The sequence below is a fragment of the Nesoenas mayeri genome (genome assembly GCF_963082525.1).
Source record: "Nesoenas mayeri genome assembly, chromosome: 2".
In the NCBI taxonomy this organism is placed as follows: domain Eukaryota; kingdom Metazoa; phylum Chordata; class Aves; order Columbiformes; family Columbidae; genus Nesoenas; species Nesoenas mayeri.
Window position 1 is genome coordinate 151454329 of NC_137543.1, and position 23958 is coordinate 151478286.

Genomic DNA, 23958 nt, shown 5'->3' on the forward strand with positions numbered 1-23958 from the left:
TGATTTATCAAAACAAGTCGACCAAGATCATAATTTAACTTTTATACTTTTACATGGCAGTAAGGTTTTTCTGAATTATCCTTAAGATGCAAAACTTATGTTTACAAAATTATATATATTTATGCATGTGTGTGCCTGTACATTCACAAAGAATATAATATACTAGTCTTACATTACCAGCGCAGCACTAATCTTACACAGTGAGAAAATGAAGAAAAAAAGTATAACAGATCAGTTTCTGTTTCATTTCCCATAAGAAAAGCTCTGATGTACAAAATACATCAAAGACAGTAGGTGAAAGAAAAATGTTTTTAAAGTTGTCTAAGGGATAGTATAAAGACTTCCATTTTGTGATTAAATTTAAGTCTAGGAATGATGTTCGATATATTTTGAAACTCTGCCCACTTAGATTGGTTAAGTTTGTGAAAGGTTGCCTGTCAAACGCTATGTCAGTGATAAAAAACAGACAGCCAGTAAATCATCTTTCCAATATAAACACCATCTAAAAATAAATAAATGTCTGCAGCAGAATGCCAGCCTGATGTTCCATAAAGATGAATGTTATAAACCATGAAGCAAACTAAATATTGATGACAAGATATCTGTAAAAAGAGACAGTAGCTTATGGTCAAATTAGTAAACTGTTAGTAAAACCAGGGAACTGAACAGTCAACAGAAAAAACAGCAGAGTCTTTTAAGTTAAAAATTGCAGCAAGTTAACCCTGCAGTGACCAACTATAAACCACTGAAAAATATCTAGAGATATTTGAAAATTGCACTGTGCAGTGCAAACTCACTCAATGTGAGTCTCAGAAGTACTTCTTTTCATATGTTTATTCTTTTGAGAACATTGTTCAGTATATGTTTGTCATTGCTTGTTTTTAGCTTGGAAAAAACATAGAGTTCCCATGAGGACTGTTTTTTTTCATGATGTTAGAAACATGTAGTTTCTGGAAACATATACTGAAAAGAAACACATATTGGAAACAGCTCCTATCAAAGTGGTGAGACTTGGTTCTCATCTGAAGCAAATATAGAAAAACAAAGGACAAAAAGGAGGTGAAGTGGTAGAATGCAGGGAGGAAATAAGGTAAAATGAAAATAGGGAGCAAACAAATTGCATTTGCTAGTACACAGCATCTAAGCTTTGCATGAAAGTTACTGGACCTTTTCACTAGCCTTAAAAAAGAATGAGAAAGATATGTAATTAAGATAGATGACAGGTGATATAGGTTAACGCACAACATCCTGGTTTTAACTACAGCAAGTTATTGGCTTTTTTATTCAATTTAAAAATTAATGAAATGGGAAAATCACATGGAAAACACAAATGAGAAAAACAGAGGAAATGAAAGGCGCTGGAGCAATGAGGAGTCACGCAGTGAGCAGGGAGGTGGAAGCTGCACGGCAGGGCCGGGAGGGCAGGAGGGCTGCGAGAGGGCTGAGTCACGCAAGGATGATAAATCCCTGACGTGACGGATGGCAGGCGGCAGCGGGACGCAGACAGCTGCACGGCAGACAGCGACGAGCAGGAAGAGGTCAGAGATGGTAGAGACAAAAATTCCCGGGATACTTTAAATTCCGTTTTTTTTTTTTTCATTTAGCATCATAGCCAGAGATCTGAAGACAAGCAGCATGAGATGTGTCAAGCACCTGTTGTTCACTCTGCGTTTGTTTAAAATCCCACATAGTCTCCACTTTTGGCATCAGGCCTCTTAGGTCTAAACAGGCTCTCAGGTTCAGGAGTGAGGGATCTGCAGTTTGGTGGCCGCACCTCCCAGGTTCTGGTCCTCTGGGAAACCTCATGAATACGCACTATGAGATCACTTATCAAGCCACTATCTAAAAATCATTTTAGTTTGTAAAATGGAAGCAATAAAAGCCTAGGCATGGAAGTACAACGTACAAGCACTTTTCTGGTGGGTACCATGACATCCTGCAAATCTTCATTGGGGTCCTCGCTATGACGTTTACTGGGAGAAGATCTGTGCCTGCCAGCTTATCTAAACTGTGCTGCCCTGTGTGAAACGTCTTGTGCGGATGATAAAGGCTCTCTAGAGACACCATTGCAGCATTAAAGCCCAGTTTAGTTTCCCTCTTACTGCTGGTTACTTTGCTCATCTTCCTCACAAAATTTTTGCATAGAAATGTTAAGATGCATTGGCCAGGCATGGACAAGGGGAGATGCCAGCCATTGAAACACATTTATCTCAGATTCTTTTTTGTTTGGTTGGTTGGTTTTTTATTGTTTTGTCATTGTTGTTGTTGTTTGGGTTGGATTGGATTTGTGTTTTGTTTTTTGTTTTGTTTCTTTTTTTCTTATTATTTTTATTTCAAAAGGCAAACAACGGGCTCCACCAAAAGTTCATCCCTTTACAACCAACAGAGCTTTTGATTTCCCTGGGAACTTCCTGAACAAGCAAAGGCATTTCCCAAAGGTCCCACTCCACCCCCAAGGTCAACCCTCCCCAAAACTAGCATGCTTTGGGGTCGTGTTCCTGGCCTCGGTCCCCTCCGTCCCTCTTTGGGTCCCGCCGCCCCCAGGGTCTCTCCGAGCAACCGCCGCCCCTGCAGCTCGACAGCTGCTGCCACTGCTGCCACCGCGCCCCCCGGGCTGTAGCGACCCGGGCCTGCCCCACCGCCGTCCCGCTGCCCCGATCGGCCGCCGCAGCGCGGGGCGGGCCCGGCCGGGGCGGGCGGAGCCTCCCCCGCCGCCAATGCGGGCGGGGCCGCGGCGCCTGCGCCGGTCCGGTCGTGCGGCCCGTCCCGCTACCGAGGCGCCCAAGCATGTGGAGCCGCTACCGGGCGGCCGGGGGGCTGCTGAGGCGCGGCCGGTGAGGATGGGGAGGGAGCGAGAGGGAGCGGGCCGGGGTCTCCGCCAGTCTTTTCCCCGCCGGTCCTTTCCCCGCCTTGCCCGGCCCCTCCGCCGGGGAGGCGGCCCGTCCTCCGCTGCCCCGGAACCCGCCACGGGCCTGGGCGGGCTCCGCGCTGCAGCCGGCTCCTTGGCGCTCAGCCGAAGGACGGTAGCGTTGTGCTGTGTCGCTGACGGGGACCAGGAGGCCCCGAGCGGGCAGCTGGGAGCCCCCGCTCCCCAAGGGCCCCTGGCTGGAGGCCGGCGGGACGCGGGGCTGGGCGGTTGTCCGCCCGTCGTCCCCTCGCTGCCTCCGTCCCAGCGCGGGGATGGGGGACCGAGCGGGACGGGGTCTCGTTCGCGGCTGCAGCACCGCTGGTGGGGGTGTGTTTGGTTTTAAGAGAAATGTTATTTCAGGTCTTTAGTTCAGAAGTCATGGAGGTGGAGGAGCGTTCCGGCTGACGAACGAGTGCTGCGGTACCGGGTGGGCGAGCAAATCCACGGGTTCACTGTGGAGCAGGTGAGCGTCTCCCTTTGCTTATGTTTCCTTTATGTTTGTATAGATAATTTTCCCTTGGTTGGAAAGGGCCTGAGTGAGGCCAGGAGTCTCCACATTAAATATTTGCATAGCAGCTCTGGTTGGTCAGTTAAAAAATGATACAGTAGTTACTTGTAGTTATTCAGGTTGAGAGAGTTGGGGTTGTTCAGCCTGAAGAAGTCTCTGGAGAGACCTTATTGTGGCCTTTCAGTACTTAAAAGGAGCCTATAAGAAAAATGGAGACATGCTGTTCTGAAGGGCCTGTTATGACAGGACAAGGGGTGATGGTTTTAAACTAAAGAGGGGAGATTCAGGTTAGACATGAGGATGAAATTTTTTACACTGAGGGTAATGAAACAGGTTACCCAGAAAAGTGGCAGATGCCCCATCCCTGAAAACATTCAATGCCAGGCTGGACGAGGCTCTGAGCAACCTGATCTGGTTGAAGATGCCCCTGCTCATTGCAGGGTGGCTGGACTGGGTGAGCTTTAAAGGTCCCTTCCAACCCAAACTATTCTATGATTCCTCTGCAAGCGAATTCTTAAGGTAACAGTAACACATATTTCTATGGGGAGCTAACTCTCCTAGCGTAAATAATGCACCCCAGGATTTTGTGTCTGCTACAGATGTTGAGCATTCACTGTGGTCTTCTAGAAATCCTGACAGGTAACTGAACTTCACTGTGTGCTGTTTTGTGAAAAACATTCAAGTAATAGTTTGTTTCCTAATCTGCTTTTGATACCTTTGTTAAGAAGCTGCAATGGAAATATTATGTGAAACTTCTTTTTACTTTTTTAAAGAAAAAAGCAGAAGCAGAGAGTCAAGATAATTTGCAAAACATAATTGCTAGTGGCAGAGCTAGTGGTAGAACTGGTTTCCTTGGTTTTTCTTTTGCTACCCAGAGCACTGACATTTGAATATATGCCTTTTCTTTGTATTTCTGATCAAATTATTCTGGTCTTAATGTCTGTACCAGAAGAGTATAGTTCTTTGGTTGTAGTGCATTTGAATTGTGTGTTTTTTTCAAACTTTATTTTCCATTTACATATTTTATTTCCCCCACAAATTATAGGAAGAAAGAATTTAATACTGCGTATGATGGTATTATGTACAGAATCAACAAACTGATCATTGCTATATCATCCATGATTTATTTAACCTAGTTGCAGTCACACTGTAACACAGATGTTTTCCTCAATGCAGGTGACAGCTGTTCCTGAGCTGTTCCTGACTGCAGTGAAGCTTAGTCATGATGGAACAGGAGCCAGATATTTACATGTGGCACGGGAGGACTCCAATAACCTGTTCAGGTAAAACATTGATGTATGTATATAAATATATATATATAGCACATTCCATCTCAGCATCACCTTGTGGTTTCTAAATAGTAATCCAGATTCATAACTGGATTTTTTCTGTGATAACAAAGACGATTGCACTTCCTTTGTGAGACTTCCTTGGAGTTTTACATGTTGGAACAGATATCATGAGGTCCGTCGTTCAGTCTTCTGCTCAAAACAGGGTCAGCACTTAATTCAGATGAGGTCTTCAGACATTTGTCCAGGTGAAAATTTCCAAAGACTGAGATTCTACCACCTCTCTGGGCAACCTCTACCCAATGTCTGGCTGTCTGTATGGTGTTATCTTTAATATCAAGTTGGAACCTCCATTGTGTCAATTTATAAACATTGTCTCTTGTCCTTCCCTTGTGCATATTTATGCAAAGAACCTGTTGTCATTGTAAACTCCTTGTAGGTATTGAAAGGCAGCTGTTGAGTCCCTTCATCTTTCCTTCTCCAGGCTGAATAAGCCCAGTTTCCCCAGCCTCTTTTCACAGGGCATGTGCTCCAGTCTCTGACCATTTTTGTGGCTCTCCACTAACCTCCTACGAATTTATTATCATCTCTTCTGTATTGGTGAGCCTAAAATTGGATGTTCCAATAAATTGCCTTATATTTGCAAAATATGAACCATTTCTTTTAACCATAACCTTCCATGAAGTGGTTTTCTGAGCCTTTTGGCTGAAAAAAGAAATGTGTTTAGTTATGTGCTGAAAACTGCTGTCCCATCTCCAGAAATAGAGGTGCAGAGGTTGTGCATCCTCTAGAAGACTGGCTGCACATTCAAGAGTCTAAAGAACTTGATAACTCTATATCCTGCTGCAAGCCATGTTAGTTAGACAGTGAGAATGTTCCCATAAATCTCAGCTGCAGGCAGGAGGTGAGTAGACTTCTCAGCACTAACAGCCATGTTCCTCTCTGTGCTCTCTATCTTGCAGTATCCAGTTCCGAACCACTCCACTGGACAGCACAGGGGTCCCACACATCCTCGAGCACACTGTGTTGTGTGGTTCTCAAAAGTATCCTTGCAGAGATCCATTCTTTAAAATGTTAAACAGGTCACTGTCCACTTTCATGAACGCGTTCACAGGTGAGCGCAAAGTAAATAATACAACTTAAAATGTATGAGTTTTTACTGCAGCAGAGCTGTCTGTTGTCTCTCCTTAATTTCCCTCTGGAGAACCATTATTATTAAGTGTGAATGTTGTGAGTGAGAGATTAAAAAACTAACAAGGCAAAGCAACAAAATAGATCTTGTTCATTTGGCAACTACAAAGTCCCAGTAGAGCTGGTTCTTACAGCAGTGCATTTAGTTATTTATATGTATTGCAAAAGCAAAATTTTCATGGTAAAATAATTGCAGTGTTTGAGAGATGAGAGATTAGATATAAATGAGGGCAAAATGCGTCTCAGACTTTCTAAAATTCTGATCTTTTTGTGTTTATTTATGTGCAGCTAGTGATTACACGCTCTATCCATTTTCAACACAAAATCCCAAGGATTTTCAGAATCTCCTCTCAGTGTACTTGGATGCAGCTTTTTTTCCATGTTTGCGTCAACTAGATTTCTGGTAAGATGTGGACAGGTTGAGCTGTATGCAAACCTTAAATTAAAAACCAAAACCAACCCAAAACCTTCAGACTCCCAACACTTCTTGTTAATTTTTGCAGGCAAGAAGGTTGGAGATTAGAACATGAGAACCCATCTGACCCCCAGACACCCCTCGTCTTCAAAGGAGTTGTTTTTAATGAAATGAAAGGGGCATTTGTAAGTGTTGTGAATTTTGTTTCAAGATCTTGTACTTGGTGAAGTGGCTGAAGCTGCAGGTTATCAAGAGTATTATTGCACCAGAGATTTCCATTTATCCTTTGTGAATTTAAGTCCTTAGTAAAGTCAGCAATCTGTTACATGTTTATTCTTAGCCTGTTGAAAGTTTGTTTACATTTATGAAATCACCTTTCTAATGGATTTTATTGTATAATTTCCTTTTAAATTGACATACTGTAGGTATTTTTAGCCAAGTGCATGGGACTACACAACAAAATGCTTATATGAAGAGGGGCTCTGAGATCTTATTATTGAAGACCTTTTATTTTTAAAAGGTGTTTTGATGACTTTTACTGAAATGTATTCTTTTTCCTCTTAAGACAGATAATGAGAGGATATTTGCACAGCACCTGCAGAATAAAATCCTTCCTGATCACACTTATGGTGTAGTATCTGGTGGAGATCCATTATGTATTCCTGATCTCACATGGGAGCAGCTTAAACAGTTCCATGCTACGCATTATCATCCGAGCAATTCCAGGTATCTGGTTACATACCCTATTTCCCGAAAAATAAGACAGGGTCTTAACATTTTTTGCTCCAAAAGATGCTTACTTTTTTACAAGTATAGCTGCCTGGACCCTATTTAAATTGACTTTTTTTTAATGAACTGTAGCTAGGGCTCTTTTTTTTTGGAATAGGGCTTACATTTTGAGCATCCTCAAAAATCATGCTAGGGCTTACTCTTGGGATAGGTCTTATTTTTGGGGAAATAGGGTAGTGAGTTAAGAGTCTGTTGGTATTTTTGTGAAGGAAAACCAGCGATACAGTGTTTCCACGTGTATTTCCAGCAACTTCAATAACCTATACACTCCAACAGGTAAGACAGCATTGAAGCAAGGAATTTGCTCTAGGGAGAGAAGTGAAGGGTGAGCTGAAAACCAGGGGCTACAGAAAGAGAGATGGCTGATTTTTCTAGAGTACGTCTGCCTGCTTGCTTATGGGGATTTGTTTTGGGGATTTTTGTTTACAGATGATTTGCCTTTAACTCATGGGTTCAGGGGAAGTGGAACATATTCATAAGTATTTGGCAGTAATGTTAGGGAGTTAAGGTACAAGTAATGCAGATGGGTCTGGAGATTCCTGTTGTCCTTGAAGTTAACACAGATTAAGAGTTATAAAAAGAAGTTACACATGAATGGCTGCTTGCTCCTGAGTCACACATTACTGTATCAGGTACTAAATAATGGATATCCATTAGACTCAGATACTAATTCTGTTAATACTGATAAGGTCTCTAAGCTAAAATTCAGCTTGCTTGAAAATTTGAAGGTGATATGGAGGGAAGTCTATAGTATCATTGTTTCTGTTAATCTGGTTAATTCACTGGAATATCAGCTTGTGTCATGATAGTGAATTTATCATTTTTTGTTTTTCTTGTCATCCCAAATATTCTGTTATACCTATGTTTATATTTTAATTGGGGAATAATATTTACATGAGACATACCTCATCCTCATATTTAATCCAGCGAAGCCAGTGACATTTCTTATAGATATGGGAGTGCACTTTGGTAGTCTGACCCACAGAACCAGCTATGTTTTATAGATCAATTGAGATCATCACATTTTATGCATTATGTGTGAGGCTCCTAAGAATTTCATCTTCTGAAACTTTAAAGCACTGGGATTCTAGCTTCAACTACCAATATTTTTTCTTGGAACATTGTGTTTAGTTGCAGCAATATACATTCTTTTTGTGGACTCCAAAGCATGAAACAGAAGCTGAAAAATGTGGGATTTTACCAGCAGATCTAGGGGGTTTATGTGTATGGCACACTGGTAGGCCTTTAACCTAGGTACCTTACAAAGCATGTTCCCTTCTTGATCTAACTGAATCACTGGAAATCACATTAAATTTGGAATATAATAAAAGCTTTTACTGTAAATTAAATGTAAAACCTGGCACTTAGTCCCAATCTTTCATTTGAAATGCAGATTTTTCACTTATGGTAATTTTCCACTGGAGCAACATTTGAAACAAATACACGAGGAAGCACTGGTAAAATTTGAAAGAATTGAATCAAATACTGACATCCCAAGACAGAAAATCTGGGAAAAACCTGTAAGTAAAAGCTGAGCTATGATGATAACCTTTGTGTATTTACTTATGAATATTGAACTTAAGAGTATCTGTAAAATTATTTGAAATCTTTGGAAGAAAGATGATATGAAGATGCAAGCAGTCATTTTTTTATTTGTAACTTGTGCTCTGAATTTAGTCTGCATCAAATATATTTATTATACTTTACAGAGAGAACACAGTGTAACATGTGGCTTAGACTCATTTGCTGCCGACCCTTCCAAGCAGACAACTGTCAGTGTCAGCTACTTGTTGACAGAGTAAGTGTATCAAAATGAAAGTTCAGAATCAGAGTCTCATTTTAGAACTTTTGACCAAGATACAAGTGTATTTTGTGTCGCCCAATCCCTCTTTATAAATGTCATCTTGAAGTTAAATAATGCCATGGGAAAGCTAGACAAAGCCTCCTTTAGTAGGTATAAGTTTAAGTACTACGCAGAATTTTTCTTATCTTTAGCAGATAGTTACAAGGAAAATCAGCCATTATCTTACAGAACTGTTCTGTGAATGCCAGCTTTCTGTATTTCAAGATCCTGCCATGTCCAAGCTTTTCTGTATGACCCTACTACTAACTAACTATCTATCCTTGCAGCCCAATTTAACTTGCTTTACTGCTAATTATAATTAAGTTGAAGACTCAGAACCAGTTCAGTAAGGTTTGGTGCATTGTTCATAATTGGCAATTATTTCTCCCATGCTGCCTCTCTATTGTTTTGTAGCAGTAATTCATCTGAAGTGAACTTGGTGATGTTGGGTGTCATATATTCGTAGCTTGATGTTTTTTAAGGACTATTAATTTTTTTCCAGTATTACAGACACTTTTGAAACATTCACGCTAAGCTTGTTGTCTTCACTGTTGGTTGATGGGCCAAATTCTCCTTTCTACAAAGCCTTGATTGAGTCTGGTGTTGGTACAGATTTTTCTCCTGATGTTGGGTAAGTGTTGAAATTTATATTTCATCCCTATAAGCAATATTAGAAAAGTTACAAACCACTATTAAGTTGGGAGAAGTCATCTCTCATACAGGCAATTTATACCAGAATAGTCTTATTTTAACATTAAAATATCTTAAGAGTTTCTACTGATGAATTGTAAAGCATTCCGAAATGTAATTTTGGCTTGTCAGAATAATTCGATAGAAGCTATGTTAGTTTAAACAAAGTTGTAGTGTTTAAAGCTTATCACCACAAAAAATGGGTAGATGAAAAAAACATTGTGCCCTGACTTACCTAGGGTTTCCATTTTGGCCATTTAATATTAGTCAGAAGAGTGTGCTAGCTTTTCTCTGTACTGTGTTACCTTTGCTTTTTTGATTTAATTCCATGATGTAGTAGTGGGTAAGAGTTGTGGTTTAACCCGGCAGGCAGCCAAGTGCCACACAGCTGCTCGCTCATCCCCCACCCTGTGGAATGGTTGAGAGAATTGAGGGGAAAAAAAAGTGAAACTTGTGGTTTAAGGTAAAGACAGTTTCATAGGACAGAAAGCAAAAATAACAATAAGAGTATACAAAACAAGTGATGCATGGTGCAATTGCTCATCACTTACTGACCGATGCCCAGCTTGTCCCCAAGCAACAATTGCCACCCTCCAGCCAACAGTTTATATAGTGAGCATTATGTCATATGGTATGGAATATCCCTTTGGCCAGTTCAGGTCACTTGTCCTGGCTGTGTCTCCTCCCAGTTTCTTGTGCACTTCTTGCTGGCAGAACATGGGAAGCTGGAAAGTTCTTGACTTAGTGTGAACACTGCTTAGCAACAACTAAAACATCAGTGTATTATGAAGGTTATTCTCATGCTAAATCCAAAATACAACACTATACCAGCTACTAGGAGGAAAGTTAACTCTGTCCCAGACGAAACCAGGACAGTATGTTTGGCACAGATGTGCTTTTGTTTAATTGGGTGCCATTAACTTGCCATGGCCTTGGGACAAAAGGGTATGTATGTCTGCTAAGGCTTATTCGAGCTGCAGCTTTTGCAGCCAGTCCTCTGAGCTGGCCCTGCTCTGCAGGCTGAGGACAGAGGTGGATTCTCTTCACCCAAATACAGTCTCAGCTGCTCATTGTAGTTTGCCTTGATTATGTGCAGAAAGAGGCACTTTCTGGACATGATTCATCTGACTGATTTTAGACTTCAGGGTGACAAAAATCGTGCCTTTGTCTCTACTGAACCGTCTCTTTGTGGAGACACAAGCCTCCTGCAAGTCCTGTGTCATGCATGTCAGTGCCATGCAGACATCTTGATATCACAGGTCATGGCAGTAGAAATCCATGTTTAGACACTGAAGGAGTGATTCAGTTGTTGGATGTTTTGTCTGCTGAGCCTTTTCTGGGTTGACTATATTAATACGCTGTTGGACATACAGTGAGTTTGCTTTAATTTGCCTTAGTGGCTGTGCTGATGCATCATTCTAGAAGAATAAGTTTCAGTCCAGAGTCCAGAATTCAACACCTGAGTCTGCCGTTGAATTCCTTCTGTCATTTTTAAACATGGAATAGTGGATGTTTAGAATAGATGAGCACCTCTATTTGTTGGCTTTGGTTAGAATTGCTACATGTGTGCCGTATTTCTGCAAGTGTCAATTTGTCTCTCTAAGGATGAGCTATTATGGTTAACCCCATTTGACAGTTTGAACAATATTATCTTTCCTTTTTTATTTTAAGTTCTGTTGAAAATAACTGCAACAAACATGGAACACTTCACATTCACCACTTAGTTTGCAAATACTTCTTCAAATGTACAAATTTAAAAGTACCGTTCCACTCATCTGCTTAAGTAGAATGTATGTGTTTGGTGTTACAGACAAAATTTTCACCTTAAAGAAAGAGTCTTCATTACCTGAAAATACTCGCAGATGAATAAGAAGATGGACAGAAAAGACTGGTTTTTCTTCTGTAACTGCTTTTCTTTCTCTAATACCATATGCCATGTGTTCTCTTAACAGTGGCTACTACTACTGGAATTGAAAAAAAAATGCTTTTAAGTTCCATTTCTTGCCACTTTGGTAATTATTTTTCTTTCTATCTAGCTTTTAAAATCCTGTGTGTGTGTATGTGGAAATGACAGGTGGTTTTCCCCTTCTTCTGCCTTTGCTGGCAGGTTTAATGCTGAAATTCTAGTACTTGTCACTGAGTTGAATATGTTTTATTCTAGATTTAATGGCTCAACAAGAGAAGCTTATTTCAGCGTGGGTCTACAGGGTATTGCTGAAAGAGACATTGATACTGTGAAACAGATAATTGCTAGAACCATTGATGAAGTTATAGTGTGAGTAACATTAAATTTTTGAGAATACTTTTAGTTCTTTCATAAAGTCTTGCAATTAGATATTAATAATATAATAATATACAAGCATTTATATGCCTTAAAAATTTAGTGATATTAAAATAAATGCACCAAATAAGCAGTAATATTGTTCTATACTCTTAAAACTTGCATCTGCTACTTCCTCTGTTGCAATGTGTTCAGCAGCATAACCTTTGGGAGTTTAATGATATTAGTGCAGTTTCACTAAGTGATACTTCGTGATAAGATTATTTCATATCAGTTTTAATTCAGTGTGGAATACATTATGTTGTAATTCTTCCTTTATCAAGGTTGTAATTAATTTTCATAACTTCACTCTAAGTGATCAATGTTAATGGATATGGTTTCCTTCTCTCCTGTCCCCTTCTCAAAGGAAAGGATTTGAGGAAGACAGGATTGAAGCTCTACTTCACAAAATTGAAATCCAGCTGAAGCATCAGTCTACGAGTTTTGGACTTGCCCTGACATCTGTAAGTCTGTATGTGTGCCTGTTTGTGGTGGTTTTTTTAGGAATGCATAAGAAATCTACTGTCTACGTCTTTACGAAATATGATATTGATATGTAACACTTTCACTTAAGGGCTTTTCCTTTGTCATCTCATGTACATCTTTCTTCCTTTTTTTCAGTAGCCTTCAAACTATTGCTGGACTCCCCACTGTAGGACTTAATCAGACAGTGATCCTGTTGTCTTTACCTGAATAGTAGCTTTGATTGCATGAGCAGCGATTGCTTCTGTAAGAGAGGCATGCCATACTGGCTCTTGGAACTGTATGTTTTGGCAAGGTGCCTGTGTATTTTTAAAAGTCAAATAGGACTGGGTTTTTTTGTATGGAATTTAGGGTTGTACTGCTGTAATGAAATGTTAAGATTCACAAGTGAAATATACAGTAACTCAATTCTTGGACTCAAATTTTGGTATCAAAATTTTTATACGGAGCGGTTACAGAAAGCACATTTCACAGCAGAATGTGGTGTCTGAGAATTCTGCAAAGCGTAACTTTGGGAATGAGTTAGCCACAGTATTTACAGTCAGGCCTCACTGAGAGATCTTGATAGAATGGACCGCAGAGCAATCACAAGCTGTATGAAGTTTAAGAAAAACAAATGTGGATTCTGCACCTGGGGTGGTATAATCCTGGATATACATATAGACTGGGGCATGAGGCTGGAGTGCAGCCTTGCAGAAAGTGATCTGGGAGTTTTGGTTGATGGTAAGCTCGATATGAGTCATATAAAGCCAAAAAGGGCCAACCATATCTTGGGATACATTAAGGACAGTATAGCTAACTAGTCAAAAGCAGCGATTGCCCCAAAACACTCCATGCTAGTGCCGCCTCACCTCAAGTGCTGTGTGCAGTTTTGGGCTCCACAATGTAAGGACATAAAAATATCAGAACATGTCCAAAGGAGTACAACAAAGATGTTGAAGGAACTAGAGGACATGACTTATGAGGAGCTGCTGAGGATACTGGGTTTGTTCAGCTTAGAAAAGAGGAGGTTGAAGCCTCGTTCAACTCTCTCATGATGGGGAGTGAAGCAGGCAGTGCTGGTCTCTCCTGTGTCCAGTAATAGGACATGAGGCAAAGACTTCAGGCTGTGTCAAGGAAGTACAGAATGGATATTAGGAAGAAATTCTTCACAAGACGAGTGGTCAAGCATTGGAACAAGTTCCCCAGTGTACTGGCAAGAGTTAAATCTCTTTATAGTAGTTTGTATGGGGCTGTGGTTTTGATTTCTGCTGATTATGGTGCAGATAACACAGGGATTTTCTAGTTACTGCTGAACAGTGCTCACACAGCCTCAAGGCTGTCTCTGTTTCTTATCCCACCCCACTAGCAAGCAGGCTCGAGGTGCACAAGAGGTTGGGAAGGGGACACAGCTGGGACAGCTGACCCAAACTGACCAAATGGATATTGCATACCATATGATGTCATGCTCAGTATATAAAGCTGGAGAAAGAAGAATAAGGAAGGGGGGACATTCCAAGTGATGGTGTTTGTCTTCCCAAGTCACTGTTAGGCATGATGAAGCCCAGCTTTCCTGGGGATGGCTGAAGGCCGGCCTGCCGATGGGAAGTAGTGAATGAATCTCTTGTTTTGCTCTGCTTGCCCACTGCTTTTTCTTTACCTGTTTAACTGTCTTTATCTCAACCCACGATTTTTCTCACTGTTATCCTTCTGATTTCCCGTCACGTCCCACTGTGAGAGGGGTGAGTGAGCTGCTGCATGGGGCTGAGCTGCTGGCCAGGGTTAAATCCTGACACCAAGGACATGGTAATGGCCCTGAGCCTGTCTGTATTCAAGAAGCATTTGGACAACAATCTTAGATATATGGTTAAACTTCTAGGATGTTTACTGAGAACCAGCACTAAGTTGCTGTACTGACAGAATGGAAGCCTCAAATAAGTGATGACTACTTTTATTTCAAGAAAATTAACTCAAGCATATTCTAAAAGAATTTCATTCTTTAAAACACATTAGGGAGTTTCCACAGAACAGATAATAATAGATATTACTGAAAAAGTATGGAAGATTTGTGATACCTGCTTGTAACTAAAGAAGTAAGAAAAGATAAGGTGGTCTTGATAGTTCAAATACATTTGTTTTCTACGCACTTTTAAAGGCATTTTCTTCTAAATGTCCTGAGGTTTTTTAAATTTCCTTTGGTTTATTTTTGCCCATTCAGACAGAGTAGAAATGGAGAAAGTTTTGACATCTTGCCCTGTGGTGTATTTGAAGAACTTTCAGTAGCGACTTAAGCAAACAATTGTCTCAGACTAGAGAATAAATCTAGAATAAAAGTCCTTCCAAAAGAAGTATTCTGGGAATATTTCTGGTTATTTAGTACTTTTTCTCCAAAGTTTCATCAGGGTTACATGTTTGACATACAATAAATGGATAGACTATAAAGTTTATATACTACTCTGTCTCTACCACCTGTTCCTTTTTTCCTTCCTTCTTGGGCTGAAAAATGGTTTTATTTTAAATAGGAGGGAGGAAAGAATATTAGAATAGATTTCCAGAATACAGATATACACACCTATGAAAAATAAAAAAAGTTTGGTACAATAAAATTAGAGAAGAGAATGGGGAGAACAAGGAACAGAAGATGATGGAATAGTCCTTCAATCTGAACGAAGATTTCAGCTTTTTTTCCCTTCCAAGTCTATTAGAACTACTCATTATATGTCTACTATTCAAATATAAATGGTAAGGTGGTTTTGAAACACAGATGCTGGCAGTTATAGAAATGCAGATGGATTGTCCTGCTTACCTAATTATTTTTTCCCATTCAGTATATAGCTTCCTGCTGGAATCAAGATGGGGATCCAGTGGAGCTTCTGAAGATTGCAGATAAAGTGTCTCGGTTCAGGCAGTGCCTTAAAGAAAATCCCACATTTCTTCAGGAAAAAGTTAAAACATATTTTAAGGTAGGAAAACCGATGGAAAAATATCTGTAGTATTAATTTTTAAATCACAATTTTGTATTTAAAATTAAGCTGAAGTCTAACTTTTATAATCATACTACCTATTGTAAGTTGTAGATGAACAGCAGAACTTTGGAATGAAGCATGTTAACTATAAATAGTTGAGACGAAAACTTGTCAAAATGGGCAAAATTCTGTGGCTGAACATTTCAAAACATACATATCAGAACATGGATAAAATACTAATGTTTTACCAAACTGATGCCTCATGCTACAGGGGGACACATGGGTGTCTCCTAATGAGAAACCCAGATATGAACAGAGAATTCTAGACTTAGTTGTGTGTTCATTTGTATTGCCATAGCACGATGTATCTCTTTTTCCTTGAGAAGACTTCGGTTATAAGTAAGATTGGTCTGGTGCTCCTCATGTTCACTGAACTGCTGTCTGAATTTTGCTGTCAGTGTTGGCTGATAGCTTTCTGCTCTTTTTCTTCTTTTCCTCTCCGTAACTTCTGCTGGAGTTCTTCAAGAACCAAAACCAGTAAAGGCAGTATAACACTGAATAGTTCTGAAGCCTCAATTACCCAGCGCCAAAAAGAAAAAATCCAGTGATAACAGTGTAAAAATGGTTTTGTTTTGGATTTTTTTTTGGTGTGTGTTTTCTTGGTGTTTTGTTTTGTTTATTTGTGTTGTTGTTGTTGTGGTGGTTGGTTTTTTTTCTTCTTCCATCAAATAGTTCAAGTTGTTTTGAAGGGCAGATCTATTACAGGTAACTACCAACCTGATATAATAGTGAGTAAATGCATATACTCAGAAGCAAAAAAAGACAGTGGTGTCAGTTGAAATCTGTATTTCCTAAATGCATTATTATTGTCTGGATGTAGTAGGGAGCTCTTAAGCTTTTGGTTTTTGTAGGGGAGAAAAACAGGTGCAGTATTTTTCGAATGTCCTTTACCATGCATTTCTGCTGAGAGTGCCAAGGCAACACCTTGACTCAATAGGAAGTAACGAGAATAGCTGGATATTCTTGTATCAGAAGGTTATGCACTGCTGTATGTCATGCTTAGAGGTTAATAAAGCAGGAAGACAGGGAGCATGGGAAGGAATGCTGTTCATCCTCTCCATTTTACTATGCCTGGTTAATTTTGCATTTCCATCTTCCCTCGGTAGGCAATCGGGTTTCCAGAGTCTTTTCACATAAGCAGGGGGGAGATAAAGTCATAAAACAGAATCCAATTACATTGTCGCAAACTATTGGCAGTGTCTGTCAGTGACAGATGTTGCTTCTTGACTCCTACTTTGAAATGGGCAATTTTTGAGGTCACTATCTTTTGAGTAGCCTCCCAGAATTACATAAAATGGAAGCTGCTTGAGTAATTTTGTTATTAAAATTCCACAGTCTGGTGTCAACAAAGAGAAATTCAACAGCAGTTGTGACACTTGCATAATGCATGGAGTTCTCTGGCAGCCAGACTGATGTAAAGCGTTTCTGAGCAGGATAAGGCACGCACGTTTGATATCGTGTGGGATCTCTCTGCACTCAGGCTTGGGCAGGTTGAAAGAGATGTTTAATGAAACCCTCCTGCATTTAACTAGATTCCTCATCTTGGAACAGTCTCCAGATAAAACCTGCGGCATGCTGCTCTATAGCATTTGTACAGTTGTTTAACCTTGATTTAATTAAGCTAATGAGTACTGTGTGCTGTTGAGGGATTCTTGCTCTATACTAAAATTTCACATAAGGTTGTTCATGCTTGTTCTTGTGGTAAGTTGCTCTTTTCCCCACCCTTGCAGCAGACTGTTCTGTGTGAAATGGAGAGTTTAAATTGCCTGTTTGTCATACTTTCGATAATATGCAAGCCAAATGATGCATAGACTGTTTGTATCTACTCCTGCTGAAGCAATAATCTGAGGCAAAACAGAAGGAAGTTGCCCTCAAAATTAATATTGCTTTGTTTTGGGATATATTTCTGCAGGATAATCCACATAGACTGACCCTGTCAATGAGTCCAGAGAAAGACTACCATGATAAGCAAGCAAAATTGGAAGCAGAAAAGCTGGAAAAAAAGGTCAATGCTCTTTCTGAAGAAGAAAAAACCCAAATCTTTGAGAAAGGTTAATGTGCTTTTTCATGTTTTTATTTGAGTAACTGCTTAAGAACACAGCCAGTTTTTTAGCTGGTGTTCTGTAGAATATCTTAAATTCTGAGGCATTCTCCAGAATTTGCTCTGAAAGGGATGATTTTTTGTTGAATGTTTGTGGTATGGGGCTATGCAGTGCAGTGTTTACACAGCAGTGTATGACTGATATATTCCATTAGTTTTAAGACTCAAAAATAGAATGATCATTGTCTCCAGTAGGGCAGAAGAAGGGAAATTGTTTTAAAATGTTGATCTGCATATTCTTTTACACTAAATACAAGATTAATTCCACCATTTACCTTAAAGCTGTTTATTTTTGAGTGTTTGAAGTCTCCTTTGTGCTCCTATAAAACTTACATTTTTGTAAATTAATTTCTTTTATACTTAAAAAGCCAACTATAAATATAATGTTGTGTTCAAATTATTCTGGACAAAATCTTGGAGACCCTGGGCAGTCATCTAATTTTGTGAAAACAGTGATCTAGTCAGAGAAATCCTCCAAAAAAGTGACATTAATCTTCTGAAGCTTTGGTACTGGGTGGGAGATAGGGGCGCAGAAAATAAGATGAGGATTTCTACTCGGGAAGATAAATTTGAGAGTGCTTAGAGGTGATCAGATAGAATCTGAAAGGCTGAAATGTAAAACTAAACACAACAATTTAGCTGCATCAGGGTAGTGAATGAACCCTTGAGTAAGAACTGGGGGAAATGAGCTGGAAGGAAGCTTCTTACCTGCAAGGTCTGGGTTACCTGGGTTGGCCTTCACAGGGCTGGGTGACAGGACTGACAGATGTCAGTTTGTCAGGGTTTAAATTGCATGTTACTGTAAACACGATGTGAAGGGGGAATGGAAGGAGAATTTACAAAGACAGTGTTCTGTTTGCTGTTGTGATGTGATAATCTCCAGAATCTGTTTCAGGAAAATATTTGGAAGAACTGTTGATAGAAAATTCTAAACTTGAAACTCCTGTGTTTGTCCGATCTGCATCACCTCAGTAGGTTCTGACAGCACTTTCACTAAAAGCAGAAAATGACAAACTGGTATTCTGTTCTCCTTACTAGGTTTGGAATTAATTGCTCTTCAGAGCAAACCTCAGGATACCTCTTGTCTCCCAGCTCTAAAAGTGTCTGACATTGAGCCCAAAATCCCATTCACTGTCCTGGAAACAACGCTCGCAGGTTGGTTTAACTACTAATTCATCCTCAAAAGAGCAACACTGTTGGCTTGAGTGAGACTTTGTTGTGACCTATGCGACAACCTTATTGTGGCTTATGAGAAAGATGTGGACAGGCTTCTTAGTAGGACATGTAGCAATAGGACAAGGGGTGATGGTTTTAAACTAAAGGAGAGGGGATTCAGGCCACACATAGAGTCTTAGAATGTCGTGAGTTGGAAGAGACCCACAAGGATCATCAAGTCCAACTCCTGTCCCTGCATATGACAACCCCACAGTTCACGACACGTGTCTGAGGGTGTTGTCCCGTCTTGAACACTGTCAGGCCTGGGGCCGTGACACCTCCCTGGGGAGCCTGTTCCAGTGCTCCACCACACTCTGGGTGAAAGAAACATTATAAAGTAATTTTTTTATAATAAGGGTGGTAAAACACTGGCCCAGGTTGCCCAAAGATGTGGTAGATGCCCCATCCCTGGAAACATTCAAGACCAGGCTGGATAGGGCTCTGAGCAACCTGACGTAGTTGAAGATGTCCCTTCTTGTTGCAGGGGTTTGGACTAGATGAGCTTTGAAGGTCCCTTCCAACCCAAACTGTTCCATTATTGTGATCTAGCTGCTTGCCCAGCTGTTGCTCTTTTCTTTCCTCTTTACGAAGTGTATGTACTCTCTGTTGGACATAGTTACAATGCTTTTCCTCTCGTGCACCGCTTCTGCAGTGGACAATTTGAAGTGGATCTGCAGGTGCTCTTTGTCATGGCCTCTGTGGGGCAATGTGGAGCTGTTCTAGATGAACCCAGAGCTCTACCCTGTGGTCAGAGCGCTCCATGGTGACGTGCTCTTGAGCAATCTCCCCACTTTCCAAACACTTATCCAGGGTGCAGCAATACTGGCAGCTCATGCAGTAAACCTTCTTTACTGCTCTCTCTCCCTACATGTTTTTTACAGAACATGTACAGGAGCCACGGTGAAAAAAATAAATTGTCATTCTTCATAACTTCAGTGCAAGTTTCTCCCTCCTTTGCCAGTGGCTGCCGCACAGATTGATAGGAAACAAGAAATTGTAGATCTCAATTTTGTTACAGTTCCATCAAAATCTTGCAATACTGCTCTGTAGTATATTTCTAACAGACGCTTTCCTGCAAAAATCAGCAGCAAGTGTCAAGTACTTTATAATTCTGATATTTAAATGACCTTGTTTTGTGAAAATTCTAATGCATGTACTCTAATGGCCTAGCTTGGAAGAGAATGTACAGTGTGAGAACCTGTTTTTCTCAACTTTTGAGGTGATGGAAGCAAAAAGTAGGGGAGAAAAACTTACTGACTTGCTCAGAAACCAATACCATTCCTTCATTTGAATGTTATCTCTAAACCGTGGCCTCTTTCAGAGTAATTCTCTCTTCAGTTTGTCCTGGTATCCATTACCTTACTATGGACAGAAACAGTAAAACCTCTTCAGTCCAGCATTCAGTGTGATGAGGAGGGTTCAAAGAAGAAATGAGTCTGAAGTACCAATAGAAAATAGTCCTTAATATGAAGTTCTTGTATCACAGTATGTTTGGGATTGGAAGTGACCTCAAAAGATCATCTAGTCCAATCCCCCTGTTGGAGCAGGAACGCCTAGGTGAGGTTGCACAGGATCATGTCCAGGCGGGTTTTGAATGTCTCCAGAGAAGGAGACTCCACAACCCCCCTGGGCAGCCTGTTCCAGTGCTCTGTCACCCTTACTGAGAAGAAGTGTTTTCTCAAATTTAAGTGGAACCTCTTGTGTTCCAGCTTGATCCCATTACCCCTTGTCCTATCATTGTTTGCCACCGAGAAGAGCCTGGCTCCGTCCTCATGGCACTCACCCTTTATATATTTATAAACATTAATAAGGTCACCCCTCAGTCTCCTCTTCTCCAAACTAAAGAGACCCAGCTCTCTCAGCCTTTCCTCATAAGGGAGGTGCTCCACTCCCTTAATCATCTTTGTTGCCCTACGCTGGACCCTCTGCAGCAGTTCCCTGTCCTTCTGGAACTGAGGGGCCCAGAACTTGACACAATATTCCAGGTATGGTCTCACCAGGGCAGAGTAGAGGGGAAGGAGGACCTCTCTCGATCTACTAACCACCCCCCTTCTAATACACCCCAGGATGCCATTGGCCTTCCTGGCCACAAGGGCCCAGTGCTGGCTCATGGTCATCCTGTTGTCCACCAGGACCCCCAGGTCCCTTTCCCCTACACTGCTCTCTAATATGTAATTTCCCAACCTATACTGGAACCTGGGGTTGTTCCTGCCCAGGTGCAGGACTCTACACTTTCCCTTGTTAAATTTAATTAGGTTATTGTAAGAAATTTTTTGCTGTTACGTGTTTATAGTAGGAAGCTGCTGACTGTTCTTCACTTCTGTTTTTTTATCCCTAGCTGATGAAATTCCTGTCCAGTACTGTGCTCAGCCAACCAACGGGGTAGTTTATTTCAGAGCTGTTTCCAGCTTGAACACGCTTCCCGAAGAGCTCAAGCCATATGTGCCGCTCTTCTGCAATGTTATCACAAAGTGAGAGGTTTACTTTATTAAAAAACTAAAGCAATAAGATGTAATACAGCTGACTGAAATAATATTGCTTATAGTAACTTCAGCAACTGTTCTTGTTATAGAAGGGAGATGCTGGTAAGTTGGTGTCCTGCTGAAACAGTGGTCTTCCCTCTTCCCCATAGAGATGCCAGCTCCTGTCCCCTTTCCATCAGTTGCTGCATTGCCTTGTTCCCCAGCATCCACACAAGCATTCCCTGAACAGATTGGAAAATTGATATAAATGGAAAATAGCCTAGCAGAAACTAAAGGAATAAAGCATTAAAGAGGAATCTGTTGGTTTTATTGGTGATAACAGTTTATGTGATGTTATTACTGTAGTTCCATATGGATGTTGGTAGCAAGCCTGTACACAAAGTACACTTTTTAATACACCATTTTGAATTAACAGGATGCTTTAACTGCAAAACTTGGTGTATTTTGTTTTTTTCTTCCGTAAGGTGTGAAGTATTATGTTTGCTTGATAATGCCCCAAATTGTTTAGTTGCTAAATTAGTATTGACTTAAACAGCCGTCTTTGCAGATGGCATATGGATCCTGGTTTTGGCATACACTGAAAATGGAAATAAATCTCTATTGTTTTTCACAGGATGGGATGCGGAGCCCTTGATTACAGGGAACAAGCCCAGAAAATCGAACTGAAAACAGGTGGGATGTCTGTCAGCCCACATATAATTCCAGATGATTCACACCTAGATGTGTATGAACAGGTAAATTAATCATAAGCTTGAAGACATTACACTTGCAGTAATAGCTCTGTCGTTAAGGGTCAGTCAGGGCTTCCAGGTGGGGAGTCAGGTAATACGCATTGAAAACTTAGTGTATAAAAGGACTCTTGCCTTTTAGTGTAAGATGTAAATTTGAGAATTACAATAATGTAGTATTTTGTTTTAAGGGGAGTGTTTGATGTGGTTATCCATTTTATGGCAGTGCTTCCCTAGCATCTGTCACCGTATTTTTGACTGCCGCAAAAAATTTTGGAAGCAGAGGGTAGAGGACAGAATAGTACAATGTTCTCAATGCAGATTGCTGTTAATATGCATATGTCACTGTTAGTGTGGTTCAGAAACATGGGATGTACCTTAGTATTGGGCATAACTATCCCGGCAATGTCCTCTTGAGATTTTTTCCAGACTTGCTGATGTGTGCTGCTGTGGTTTACTCCCCATGGATCCTGGAGTTGAATTAGGGAGACTCCTTTTCAGGAAGGTGCATCTCCAGTACAGTTCTATTTGTACTTAATGTGAAAAGTGAGAAATTCTGTTTCTGAACTGCTACTTACTGTTGAGAAGGAGGAACTGACAGGCTTGTTTTGTGTGAAGAACAATCATGTTTCATGTCTGCTCTGATTTTAGTAGCACAGCCTGCATCAAAGTGACTTTGTGATGTGTAGCATTAGGTTGACATCATCACATCACTTTCATAAAAAGTTGTGCATTTCTCAGGCCATTGCTTTGGTTATCTTGTGTGAAGGGTTTTTTGTTTTGTTTTTCTTCTTGTTGTTTTTTTCCTTCAGGGTGTGCTCTTTTCATCTCTCTGCTTGGATAGAAATCTACCAGACATGATGCATTTGTGGAGTGAAATATTTAACAAGTACAGTACATTAGGTTTTGTTTGCTTGTTTGTGTTTCTGCATGTGTTTTGGGGCTCTCTTTTTCCCTCTTCCCCCAACCATTCTCTTCTTCCTAGACATCCTACTTTGGGATATCTCTTTATGACTGTATCTTTGTCTGGCTTCCAGTTTCTAAACCTAAGTGTTCCATCATTTGCATGGCTATATTAAATGGAGAACCAGCAGTCTAAAAGCTTTTTGAACTTGGAATGATGAATGATTCAGTATTATACATTCCATTGTTGTGCTTTTACATGACCTAGAGACCTGCTTCTACTCTTTTTCAGCCCCCGGTTTGAGGAGGAAGAGCATTTCCAAGTGCTGGTTAAAAAGACTGCCCAGGAGCTGTCAAATGGGGTTCCGGATTGTGGGCATTTATACGCCTCTATTAGAGCCAGCAAAAACCTTACGCCTTCTGGAGAACTGCAGGAAATGTTCAGTGGGATGGATCAGGTGGGAAATTGATGGCATCCCTCAGTGAGGCCCAAATCCTTGACTCTGCAATTACAGTGCTCGTTTTTGCTAATTCGTTTTATTGCCTAAGTCTGTGGTCTTTCTGCCTTCCCTTCCCACACAGGTGAAGTTAATGAAGAGAATAGCAGAAATGTCCGATGTTAAACCAATACTGCGCAAACTGCCACGCATTAAGAAGTATTTATTAAACAGTGACAACATCAGGTGAGTTCCAGTTAAAAAGAAAAGGGGCGTTTTGGTTAAAAAGAGGCCGTGGATTCTGAATGTGCATTTCTCAGTGTGCTTCATGGAGTGCTGGGGTTTAGTGAAATGGGAGTTCTGTGGAAACACTACACAAATCTTACTAGTTTAAATTCTCTTTGCTTACAAAGAGATAGCTATGGCTTATTTTATTAGTTATTTAACAAGTATGAGAAATTTATGGCAAATTTCGTACGTAACATTTGCACCAAAAGTGTGTAAATGGCCTGTGGGATTTTACAAAAATACTCAATATTCTGCTTGTTGGGGTTTTTGTTGTTGTTTTGTTTGGGATTTTTTGTTGGTTGGTTTGGTTTTGTTTATTTTTTTCCTTAAATATGGCTAAGAGACAAACACTGTTATATTGT

General features: G+C 40.5%; 1 protein-coding gene across 1 annotated transcript in view; it reads left to right on the forward strand.

Moving 5' to 3' along the window:
• The first annotated feature begins 2779 nt into the window (after nt 1–2779).
• PITRM1 (pitrilysin metallopeptidase 1) overlaps nt 2780–23958 on the forward strand; it is a 28803-nt gene continuing 7624 nt past the window's right edge. The window contains exons 1-20 of the mRNA XM_080339511.1: nt 2780–2834; nt 3269–3371; nt 4593–4699; nt 5668–5819; nt 6185–6299; nt 6400–6496; nt 6877–7037; nt 8494–8620; nt 8810–8898; nt 9446–9574; nt 11795–11908; nt 12321–12417; nt 15244–15378; nt 17354–17492; nt 18581–18697; nt 21096–21228; nt 21854–21974; nt 22781–22857; nt 23164–23329; nt 23454–23554. Of these exons, the coding sequence (XP_080195637.1) occupies nt 2788–2834; nt 3269–3371; nt 4593–4699; nt 5668–5819; nt 6185–6299; nt 6400–6496; nt 6877–7037; nt 8494–8620; nt 8810–8898; nt 9446–9574; nt 11795–11908; nt 12321–12417; nt 15244–15378; nt 17354–17492; nt 18581–18697; nt 21096–21228; nt 21854–21974; nt 22781–22857; nt 23164–23329; nt 23454–23554 (2327 nt within the window). The 5' untranslated portion in view covers nt 2780–2787. The remainder of the gene's footprint in view (nt 2835–3268; nt 3372–4592; nt 4700–5667; nt 5820–6184; nt 6300–6399; nt 6497–6876; nt 7038–8493; nt 8621–8809; nt 8899–9445; nt 9575–11794; nt 11909–12320; nt 12418–15243; nt 15379–17353; nt 17493–18580; nt 18698–21095; nt 21229–21853; nt 21975–22780; nt 22858–23163; nt 23330–23453; nt 23555–23958) is intronic.